The sequence below is a fragment of the Schistocerca gregaria genome, chromosome 4, assembly GCF_023897955.1.
Source record: "Schistocerca gregaria isolate iqSchGreg1 chromosome 4, iqSchGreg1.2, whole genome shotgun sequence".
NCBI classification, from domain to species: Eukaryota; Metazoa; Arthropoda; class Insecta; order Orthoptera; family Acrididae; genus Schistocerca; species Schistocerca gregaria.
Window position 1 is genome coordinate 229,278,081 of NC_064923.1, and position 12,886 is coordinate 229,290,966.

At 38.8% G+C, this 12,886-nt stretch overlaps 1 protein-coding gene across 2 annotated transcripts in view; it reads left to right on the top strand.

Annotated features, from left to right (window-relative positions):
* Nucleotides 1-8,945: 8,945 nt before the first annotated feature.
* The window catches only part of LOC126365831 (protein pellino), a 399,652-nt gene continuing 395,711 nt past the window's right edge, over nt 8,946-12,886 (top strand). Inside the window, exon 1 of one of the 2 annotated variants that reach the window (XM_050008461.1) lies at nt 8,946-9,094. In XM_050008461.1, the coding sequence (XP_049864418.1) occupies nt 9,075-9,094 (20 nt within the window). In that variant the 5' untranslated portion in view covers nt 8,946-9,074. Of the gene's footprint in view, nt 9,250-12,886 lie in introns of both variants that reach the window. The other variant, XM_050008458.1, reaches the window with a different exon arrangement.

The following is a 12,886-nucleotide window of genomic DNA, read 5'->3' on the forward strand; positions in this document are numbered from 1 at the left end:
TGGCCAGCCCCTCTATCTCTTTGTTAGTAATTGTTTCACATCTTTATATGACATTTTCCATTAATTAGTTAGTCATGAATTAGCAACTTCAATATTTCTTTTACAATAATGTTGTTTTTCATTATTTCTACCAAACTGATTCTTTTTGTGTGACATAATGGAATATTTATAATAATATTGTAAATTTTTCAAATGTATCTTGAGGGGGAAATACCTTCAAAAAATTATAATGTCCATGCAAGGATTTTGTTTAAAAGAAATTTTTTACAGTTTTTCTGAGATGTAGATGATGGATATTCATTACAAGAAGCATGACGATAAAAATATAAACCTTCCTCTTTAACTAAACAAAATTCAAGCTTCCACTGCAAAAACTGTAAAAACTATTGCATTTTTAAATTATAAAGGAGCTCACCTATAAAAGCCTGAATTCCTGAAACTGTACAACTTCTATTTATCATAAGTGAAAAAGTATTTGACCTGCAACATTTATACAGGGTTATTACAAATGATTGAAGCGATTTCACAGCTCTACAACAACTTTATTATTTGAGATATTTTCACAATGCTTTGCACACACATACAAAAACTCAAAAAGTTTTTTTAGGCATTCACGGAAGTTCGATATGTGCCCCTTTAGTGATTCAGCAGACATCAAGCCGATAATCAAGTTCCTCCCACACTCAGCGCAGCATGTCCCCATCAATGAGTTCGAAAGGATCGTTGATGCGAGCTCGCAGTTCTGGCACTTTTCTTGGTAGAGGAGGTTTAAACACTGAATCTTTCACATAACCCCACAGAAAGAAATCGCGTTGGGTTAAGTCGGGAGTGCCTGGAGGCCATGACATGAATTGGTGATCATGATCTCCACCACGACCGATCCATCGGTTTTCCAATCTCCTGTTTAAGAAATGCCGAATATCATGATGGAAGTGGGGTGGAGCACCATCCTGCTGAAAGATGAAGTCCACGCTGTCGGTCTCCAGTTGTGGCATGAACCAGTTATCCAGCATGTCCAGATACACGTGTCCTGTAATGTTTTTTTCGCAGAAGAAAAAGGGGCCGTAAACTTTAAACCGTGAGATTGCACAAAACATGTTAACTTTTGGTGAATTGTGAATTTGCTGCACAAATGCGTGAGGATTCTCTACCGCCCAGATTCGCACATTGTGTCTGTTCACTTCACCATTAAGAAAAAATGTTGCTTCATCACTGAAAACAAGTTTCGCACTGATGCATCCTCTTCCATGAGCTGTTGCAACCGCGCCGAAAATTCAAAGCATTTGACTTTGTCATCGGGGGTCAGGGCTTGAAGCAATTGTAAACGGTAAGGCTTCTGCTTTAGCCTTTTCCATAAGATTTTCCAAACCATCGGGTGTGGTACGTTTAGCTCGCTGCTTGCTTTATTCGTCGACTTCCGCGGGCTACGCGTGAAACTTGCCCGCACGCGTTCAACCGTTTCTTCGCTCACTGCAGGTCGACCCGTTGATTTCCCCTTACAGAGGCATCCAGAAGCTTTAAACTGCGCATACCATCGCCGAATGGAGTTAGCAGTTGGTGGATCTTTGTTGAACTTTGTCCTGAAGTGTCGTTGCACTGTTATGACTGACTGATGTGAGTGCATTTCAAGCACAACATATGCTTTCTCGGCTCCTGTCGCCATTTTGTCTCACTACACTCTCGAGCGCTCTGGCGGCAGAAACCTGAAGTGCGGCTTCAGCTGAACAAAACTTTATGAGTTTTTCTATATATCTGTAGTGTGTCAGGACCATATGTCAATGAATGGAGCTACAGTGAATTTATGAAATCTCTTCAATCATTTGTAATAGCCCTGTATTTTGGAAATGTGAATATATCTAGGTAAACTTCCACTATCCAAAATTTCAGGGATTTGCGTAATGATGGGTGTCATTTCCTCAAATGTCTAGATGATTTGACATGGAATGACCCAATAGTGAACATGACCACGTGCTATGCATTTTCGAGCCCATGTTTAATAGACTTTATTTTCCTTTGACCAATTGTTCTTGTAGTCTACCTGAAAACTGACCATTCCTCCTGGGTCACCCTGTGGATGGGGAGATGCTGAATGAAATGATTTGGGTGCCAAGAAAACATTGTATGAAGCTTTCAATGATTTCCATAGCAGAATATTATCAAAACATCTCTCACAAAATCCAAAGAAAGTCTAGTCATACATAAATATAATGTAATTAAAGGCTGTTAGTGGTACTAATGTAATTGTCCACACTCATGGATAGACAAGGGCTGAAATTGAGGGTATTAAAGGAAATTGCAGGAACACCGACATCCATTTTCAACTGTTCCTTTACAAACAACAATTGAAGAGTATTGCCCCTTTTTATTCTCGCACCACTGGAATGATGAGTGATATAGATATTAGTGTCACTGGTGTAGTGGCGACTTCTGTCACCAAATGTATCAAGATGACCAAATGTAGCGGGAAGACACCAAATGTAATGGATGGGTGACAGGAGGTGCCGTATTAAAACTCGTCCGAGCTTTCCAAATGACTTATTGTTTTGATCTACAGCACCCCATTCACCTCAGTCCACGTCACAGGGTCCCACAATGCTCAGGCCACCGCCCCAGTGCAATGCGCTGTGTGTCGACCTTGTACACCAGCAGAGTGCATCGTCATCATGATGCCAGGTGTTGGCTGAACGGTCTACGTCCCTGCTGACTCAGTGCTGCTCGGTGTGAGCCGCGAGCAGCCTGCTGCTGCTTCTTCTCTCCAATGTGACTAATGTAAGTACGCGGTGATTATGAGTGCCCACAATCCAACGTCAGAAACTGCGGGCCTCGCTTCGGAATGTCTCCGGCGGGTGTCGGGAGCTGAGACAACTGCATGCGGTGAGTCAAAGAGTAGCCTGCCGCTGGCTGGCTGTGGACCCCGCGTCAGCCTCAGAAGGTCAAACCAATGACCTGCCAGGGACTGGAACACTGGCGCCCCATCTGCTGTTGTGCCCAGTGGTTGGAAGACATCACAGGTCACACCAGTCTACAAGCATAGCAGGATGTGATACACGAAACTACCAATGAGGATCCCTGATATCCATTTATTGTAGAATATTGGAACATGGTCTGAGCTCAAACATGAGGTATTTGGAACAGATTTCCCTCATGTCTTGATTTCCAAAAAGCATTCAACTCAGTACTAAACCTACAAAACAGGGCTCTGTGTTTTAGCCATGATGGGCCAATCGGGACTGACCAATAGACAAGATAGTCTCTGCCAATGGCGTTACTGGATGTGGTTTGGAGAGGCCTGGGTTCAATACATCCACTCTCTCAGCCATTCGTGGCTTTCTTGAGCTTGAAGCCACTACTTCTCATTCGAGTAGCTCCTCAAATGACGTCACTAGACTAAATGCACTATGTTCCAGTCCTTCCACCACAAAAAAATCCCCTGGAAATATTGGAATTGAAACCCAGGTCCTCCACACAGCAGCCACACAAGCTGACCACAGAGCTATGATGGTATACGGCACACCTATACTTATCATCAAAAGTGCAACCATATGTGCTGTAAAGCAAACTGTTACTGTACTGGGGTATTTTGGTAAAAATGATGCAGAGCATTATCTTGGATAGTGAGTAATCCACAGATTTAGAACTAACTTTAGATTTGCTCCAGGGAAGTACACTGGGACTCTTGCTGTTCACACTGTATATTAATGACCCTGCAGACAATATAAAGGTTAACCCCAGAATTTTCAGAGATGATGCCGTTACTTACAATGAAGTACTTTCTAGTCAACTTGCTTTAAATGTTCGGAAGTGTAAAATTGTGCCCTTCACAAAATGAAAAAACATAGTGGCCTATAACTACAGTATCAAAAGTCACAACTCCAATTGGTCAACTTGTGAGGTAACAGGCAAGTTGTGGCGAGTGGGAAATATTCTAAGTTCGGAGTTGGCGTGGCGGGCACGGGCCAGTCGGCAGGCCACCCACTAACAAAGGTTGAGACCAGGATTGTTACGGGAATGTAGGATATGTTGCAGGGAAAGTTCCCACCTGTGCAGTTCCAAAAAGCTGGTATTGGTGGGAAGGATCCATATGGCACAGGCTGTGAAGCAGTCACTAAGATGAGGGATATCATGTTTGGCAGCATTTTCGGCAACACGGTGGTCCGCTTTATTTTGGCAACCGACAAACTGTGGCCAAAAAACATGTTGACCACCCTGTAATACAGTAATAAAATCAAGAGGCTGTCCCAGGAAATCACCTTCCTAAAGTGTCACTAATGGAATGAGTTTCAAATTAAAAATTGGGTACTACAAGTCATGAGCGACAGAGAAGGGTGGTTTCATGAAGAAACCATTGCGAAAGATTATGGAATGGTCATAACAGTCATAACTTTATCGCTGGTATTGAAAATCTGCTTCGTAACTAAGTACTAAACAACAAAGTCCTAATGTGAATAACACTTGCTGGCAATCAATGTAAGAATGATGATGCGATTCCTGCAGGCATAAAACGCTAATAACAACAGCAACAATGCAATGTGTGAACTAACAAAACCTAATAACAGTGATACAGGAACATCTCACGTAAACAATACCAAGCAGATTACTGCTTCAGATACAAATAAACAAGACGATTCAGATGGGAGAACTGTTTTGAAATGTGGTAGTGGAAGAGCTGTGGCCCAGAAAAACAAAACGGAAACTTTGTCAATAAAATGTTCTTTTGAGCATTGTCAGATTTACAAGAAGCAGAAGAATCTGACATGGTGTGCCTATTGTTTAACAGCCAACCTAGGCCTGGCCCGTGCAATAACAAGAAAGTGTGTATATGTATATATGCAGACAGCCATGGAAGAAATATTGCTCGAGTGATGAGAGAAAAGTATCTACAAGGCATCACTAGTACAATTAAGCCAAATGCTTGTTTCCAAGATGTGGCAGCAAGAAAAGCTGAAATGGATGATCTAGATTCTTAATGTGTTGCAGTGTTCCTGGCTGGCACAAACAATGTGGCTAAGAATGAAACAAGAAGACTTCAGCTTTCCCTTAACGAAACATTACATCGTTTAAGAAACACTAATGTCCTAGTTTTCTCTGTGCCTCACAGCCATGATCTACCCATGTGGTCCTGCTTCAATTTAGAAGTAAGAAAAGCAAATGAAATTATGTTAAATATTTGTAAGAAATATACAAATGTATTATTTGTGGACCTCAGGAGATTAGGAAGTAGATTTCATACATTACATATTCACCTGAACAGTCTTGGTAAAAAAATGTAAGTGAAAGAATTCTTGAATTTTCCAAAAAAAGTAGTATTAGACTATGGCACTAAAGTAAGTGAGAGTAATTCAACATCAATCCAATATAGTAAAATGAAAGTAGGTTTAAAAAACCAGGGAAATGTAGGTCACTTATCAAGCCTAGTCCAGACCAGGCTTGGTAACTTCCTGTTGACCAGGGCCTCACCCATACTAAAAAAAAAACAGCCAATAAATAGTTCAGCAGGCAGTATCTCGAAATCTGATAACATTGTACCTAACTATACTGCTAAGATTATGTTTCTTAACATTCAGGGCTTATTAGATAAAACAGATGCATTGCATGTTCTATTCAGGAAAAGCAAATAGAAGTCCTTGGTTTAGCTGTACATTGCATGAACCCTGATGGCATCAACTTGAAGGCATTCCAGATTTTAAAGTAGCCTCTTACTTTTGCCGTAAAGATAAATAACGGGGTGGCTCTGCCATTTTAATTAAGAACCACCTTGTTTTTGAGCCACTACCAAGTGTAACAAATTTATCTGTGGAGGAAACTTTTGAAATATCTGCCTGTTACATTGTGACTTACAGAACAGCCTTTATCTGTATTTACAGAACCCCAGTATTGGAAAATAAGAGAGAATTTTTTGAAAGGTTGTACATCTTATTAAACACAGTGTTTTTAATGAAAGTTAATATAATTCTAATGGCTGATTTTAATATTAATTTACATCCAGTACTTCTGACAACTTGGAAATAAACAGCTTAGTTAAAAGCTATGGGATGAATATCATGCTGAAGAATGTAATCTCGAGACCTGGTAGTGTAAACATGGGTACTTGTATAGACAATATTGTTACAACTTTTCATTCTTCAAAATACAGTACAAATGTGATCGTCACTCTTCTTTCTGATCATCATGGAATTATTATTCTTGGAAACATGGATGCAATGATTTTTAATGTCACCAAGCCTTCTGTGATTTATAAGACACAACGTACAATTAGTGACTGTAATGTATCTGTTTTTCTAAAATGACTCAGAGAAATTAATTGGTTGTGTGTGTATGGTAACACTGGAGCAGAAAACCAGTTCAACAACGCTCTTGAATTATTCAAGTGGGCAGTTAACATTGGCCTGCCACTAAAGAACAAATGTGTTAAAATGAGCAGGGTATCATCTATCAATAGAAATAAGGGGTACACACAGGAACTACGAAGACTTAAAGATCAAAGTAAAGATTTCCACTACCTAGCAAAGAATTCATCTTGTCTGCATGCCAAATAAAGATATAAAGAATGCAAATGTCAGCACAGAATGGGTATTAAGAAAGATAAATTAGAATATAATTCCAAATTGGTTGCACAAGCTATTAATAAACCAAAAGAAATGTGGAAAATCATTAGGCTAATGAGAATCTAGCATCGGGTAACAAAGAATTTGTATCTAGAGCCAAAATTAGTTATGATAGTTTTAATCATTATTTTGTAAACGGTGTAGATAGTGTGGTTACTAAGATACCTGATAGTAAACATGAACCTAGCTACTATTTGGATGTTGCCTATAAAAACCAAAATGCTATGGAAAATGTGTTTTATTTTGAACACATTTGTGTAGAAGATGTACACTCTGTCATTCTTTCTCTTAGCAAAAGTTATTCACTGGATATTTACATCAGCTCTAAAATATTGAAACATAGTAATCATAATATAGTAGAGTTTTTCTGTCACATCATAAATTACTGCTTTAATGAAAGTTGTTTCCATGAAAAATTAAAAGTAGCTAAAGTAATCCCAGTCCACAAAGAAGGTGACAATAATTTGCCTAGCAATTATAGGCCAGTTTCTCTTGGCCCACTTTTATCCAAGGGCATTGAGAAACTAATGAGTATTCAAATAATCAATTTTCTAGATTCTCATCAATTACTTTCAAATAGTCAGTTTCGGTTTAGTAAAAATCTATCAATATGTGATGCTGTTATGAGCTACATATGTAACTGTCTTGAAGCAAAAGAAGAAAAATTTATTATAGGTACAAAGACTTTGATTTATCAAAAGCATTTGACACTGTGTGCCACAACACTCTGCTGCTGAAATTAAAACCTGTAGGTTTCTCAGTCTCTGCTGTTGAAATTATTCTGTCATTCTTATCTAATAGATCTCAAACTGTTTACTTCAATAACCAATATTCTAGTTTCTTACCCGTTAACCATGGTGTTCCTCAAGGGTCAATCTTGGGCCCCCTCTAGTTCATATTATACATGAATGACCTACCTAGCAATGTAATAGATGATACTACAAACTGTTACTTGTAAGCAGATGATATCAGTTTAAGTGTTACAGTGCCTATGAACAATAACATAAGTAACTCTACCTCACTCAGGGCAGATATACTTTCTGACTGGTGCAATGCCAATAGCCTGCCTATGAACATAAATATAACACAGGAATTAAACATTTCTTGTAACAACAGAATCACCTTAGAGACAGTTCCTGGAAAGTTCCTTGGTATTGTTTTGCAAAATAATTTAGGTTGGCAGCCACATGTGAATTATTTAACACCAAAAATTTATGCTCAGAAAATTACAAGCAACAGTAGATGAGAAAATTTTGCTTTCTGTCTACTATAGTTATATTCACTCTCATTTGACTTATGGGGCAATCTTGTGGGGAAATAATTGCTACTCAAAATGCTTATTTACAGCCCAAAAAAAGCTGTCAGACTGATATGTAAAGTACCACCTAGAACTCACTGTAAAGAATTATTTATTAAACTTAGTATTATGACCTTGCAATGTATACACATATTTCAATGTCTTTTGTACATTAAAAAGAACTTGTCTAGTTTTGATCTGAATTCTGATGTACATAGTTATAACACACGACACTGTAATGATGTAAGAAAAGACTACTGCTGATATACCAAAACTGTAAACAGCTTCACACACACATTTGTAAAGATATTTAACTACCAGTGTCAGTTAAGAGCCTGGAGCTGAAAAAAATTAAGATATTTGTAAGAACTTTATTAATTCAAAATTGTTTTTATACAATGGAAGATTTCTGTGAGCATAATTTCTAACATAGATTAATTATTTGTGTATTTATTGTCATTGTTGTTTGTACATTTATTGACGTTGCTTATACAAGCTTAACATCCTTATAAATGTTTTGTTCTTGGGCAATAAAAATCAATCAATCAATATATGAAATTATAGTACCATGTATAGCTGCTGTCGTCACATTTTCCGATACCTGAGGACATCAAATCGTACTACGAGTGTTTTGGAAAGAGCTTTGCGGTACACCAATTAAAAGTATATATTTTCGAAGCATGTGTTTTGGGAAATGTTTCGTTGGGGGCTCGACATGTGACACTCACGATGCTACACTAAGCATTAATTTCACAAATAAATAAACATTACACATGAACATAATTCTCGACTTTTGTAAGAGTCCCGCACACGACATTACGTACTTAGTTGTCGCACTGAACCCGTAATTCACAATGTTTTATACATTTACTAACACAGCACACTTTTGCATCAATCACAGTATTAAATCTGACAACTGACACTAATATTTCACGAAGTTCAATGGATGAAAACCAAATTATTCTTTCGAAAAATCCTCCTTTCCTTCCTCAAAGATGCAACAGTGTCTTGTAGTCACTGTTATTCTATATCTATGACTTGTAAACAAAGATATTCTGACAACTACTCATTCAAAGATAATCAGTGTGTGGAAGTTGTTGACAGTTCTGTATACAGTAGGTGACAATGTTTTGAAATGACGTATGAGTATGGATAAAGAAGAATTGTGAAGTATGCCACTTCTACACTCTTTGTAAGTAGAAACAATTGAATTGATGCGCCTTATTTTGGTTTCTGTTTCTATCGACTTGAGAAGGAAGGATACTCAAAATTGTACATGGGGTGGAGTATGTTTATATATTTGCAGCGTCTCACCTATGCTTTTAGCGCGAAACCGAAACGTTATTCGTAAGTGAATGGCAATAATATCATTTCTATAATTCTTAAACCTTTACTACTGCTTAGTAAATGTTCACATAACCTTATGATTTTTCTGTGGTTTCCTTAAACGGAATGACAACCACTGGAATTTGAAGAGGCCGTTCAAGTTACCGGTGCTTGCCTATTAATTAAAACCCTATACAATCTTCCTTCATGCTTTATTTGTTGTTCTGTTTATTTGGCTGTGGATGGATTTACAGTTGAGTGAAATGTAACAGAGTTATTTAGATACTCATGGAAACTGCAGGTAACATTTGAACAGTGAATGAGATGTTTATTTTGCCGAACTACGTTCTGCGAGCGGTCAAAATGTGGACGTGCCCATTTGAGAATTCATGCTTTTGCATAAAGATAACCAACATTACAGATAACGATAAAGCATTGATTTCGTAATTGTTTGTAGCTGGCCAAATTAAGAAGTAGCTGATTTTTTTTTTAAAAGCTATTCATTGAAAAATGTTATACGGTCATATACTGTAAATCGGAGCTGAAAATATGTTTTTTTCAGTCTTATCTATGGTTAGTAGAGCTCCAGCGAAGTATTTTGACGGTGAAATAGACACAGTTGTTTTTAGTTATGTTGGTAATGAGCATAATAATTTATATTTAGTTATGTTGGTAAGCATCATAAACGTATTTTCCAGATTTGCATTTTGAGCAATATTTTTCAAGCATTAAACTTTTGAATTACCATTTGCTCGAGTAGGGGATAATCAGAAAGCCATGCTTTGTCAGAATTCAAGTAAATTATGTCTTCTTCGAGTGAGCAGTTGACGGTGTCATAATGTTGCTAGTGATTATTTCTTGTATAACTATCATTGCGTTCAAAGTACCGGTACCATACATATGAATCTTTCCGCTAGATTTCAGTAGTGAGTAATAATATAGCTTGTATTTCTTAGTTACAGCTCGCAGAAGGAAAGCCTCTCACCAGTGAGTAAAAATCGAAATCTGTCTGTCATTGTTCCCAGAAGATGCGTCACACTGCGCAAGCGCAATGCAGAGCGAAGCGTAGACTTCGGTGGCCGGGGGGAATTTTTCTTTGCGGTTGCGTCCTTTCAGTAATGATACTGCGATGTTAGAGATGGAGTGCCTTGCATTGTGTGCACAGACGGAAATCGTAACCCATTTTGCGTCTTATTACGCGTGACAATAGCCATACAAGTTTAAAATTCTCTTCGGTACTACAATAGAAAATGTGCAGTGGCACAATGCTGCGCTCCTGATTGAGAAGACAATGGTTTCGGTCGTACTGTTGCGAGCAGATGGTGTCGTTTGTAACAGAACCTGAGTCTGCCGACAATGAGATAGTCTACGTCGAAATTAAAATATATACCATTGTTATTTCTGCATGTGCTGAGTAAAAGGAGTAAGTCCAACAGTGGCCAAAATGACTTGGCAGTGCTAAGAGCGTATGCAGAAATTTATTGCGGGCGGGGATACTAAAATTGCCGCTTTTGATATAAATGATGTTAGTGTCGGGACGTGTCATGCCACAAGAACTAAATTTTATTGATGATACAAAAAACTTATGCAGCAGAGAATTGATGGCTATCCACTCAAAGAATAAAAACTTTGTACTCCAGATTCCGGTGGAAGGAGAGCCAGGCAAGTGCTCCTCCCCACCTCCCCCTCATGCGGTCGCACATGACAGAGACAGATGTAAGTGCAAAACCCAAAATTGTGCTTGACAGTCTGCTTAACCTCCTCAGGAGATTTTGATAATATGTTACCGTAGCAGTTTGCAACGAGTACCATACCGTAGCATTCACAAAAAAGAACTCTTCAATATGATCTTGCCCAATGATGGTTAGATCGTTGCCTTCGCTACGATCCTAAGTCCAATGTTTCCACTGCTTCCTTTGTTTCTATTGGGACAGCGGGCTGCTATCTTTGGGGTGTTCCAAATGTCGTGCAATGTGCTGGAAACATATCAACAACTGATTTTCACTTCTCCCACTATAGCCCCTCTTGTAATACACCGTTGTTCGTGCGGTAAGGCCTGCAATTCTTCGCGATTCCGGGCTCTTTACAGGGAGATGGAATGCCACTTCATTCTTTGTCATTCAGATTTGTTCGTGTCATGTGATGGTGCTCTGACCGACCGACAAGCTGTTGCGTAGATGCCCTGGGCGATCTGTGTACGAGCTTGTGAAAGAATTTTCAGTGTCAAATACTATAATTGTTTGAATGCGTGGTAAAAAAATAGGAACACGTTTATCAAGATTGCCAATAACATCTTCATCTTGCGACGAGCAATAAGCGGTATAATTGTGGCAGGTTGCCCCGTGTGCAAATCGATGTGAATCCTTCAGAGAACAGCCGTCTATGATAACACCTCTCCGGGGGTGTAGCTATGGGCAGACTGTAACAGAATTTCGAGTTGTACGAACCTTAGTCGTTGAGATTTTTAGGGGAGAAGCGCACTTTTGTTGAGTTGGGTTAGAAATAGTTCCACGATTTGTGATTAAGGCCAAACCGCACACGGAGCTATTCAGAAGAAACGGAATTGATAGATGATTTAAATCGCTGCCTGGTTACCGACGCGATGGCAATCCAGTTCCGCACACGACTCAACTGTGAAAGAACGGAAACCGCACTCAACTCCTTCGAGCGTGGAGGACAGAGGGTTATTGCTCTTGAGCATCTTTTTGTTGCACTCGGTACTTCGATTGAAGATGAAAGCTTAGAGAAAGATGAGGCGTTGTACTGTTATTACAGGCAAATGAAATAACGAGGAAGATTTTGGGTTTCTCCAGTAAACGCAAACTTCAATCTGTTTGTAGCAGAAAGGAGCTGCAGACTAGAAAATTTACAAATTCTTGGCTTTTAATGGGATAACTAAATAGTGCTACGGTGATTTAGTTCCTGCCATAAAACATTATAATACGAACACGAGTTCAGTGAGTTACTTCAGAGGATGGGACATTAATATTTCTGAGATGCGGAAGCTTGATTTAATTATCAGATACTGTGAAAAAATACAGATTTCATCTCCCGAACAAAGATAGTTCGTAATTGTTTCCATTTCTATTTGCATTCAGCCAAAAATGGGGTCTCACTGTTATTCTAGTTTTGGGCCTCTTTCCGAAGAACGATATGCTGCAGCCCTCCTCGCTAGTCTATCCCGTGCAAGTCTTTTCATCTCTTAAGTAACTGGTGCAACCCACATCCATTTGAACGTGCTTACTGTATTAATGCCTTGGGCTCAGTGTGCAATTTTTAACCTTTACACTTCCCTCAACTACCAAACCGGCTCTTCCTCATTGCCTCAGCTACTGAACCTTTGTTTTAGTCACGCTGTGCCATAATTTTTTTTTTCCTTCTCGATTCGGTTCAAAACTTCCTCAATAGCTTCTGGATCTACCCATCTAATCTTCAGCGTTATTCTGTTGCATCACATTTCAAAACATCTATTCTCCTTTCGACTGAACTGCTTATCGCCCATGTTTCATTTCCAGACAAATACTTTGAGAAAAGACATCTTAACACTTAAATGTATGATGTAGCCTATATAGTAGACTGAAGCGACAATGAAAATTTGTCCCAAGGCCGGTTTTCGAACCCGGGTCTCATGCTCACTAGGCACTAACCACTATGCTGC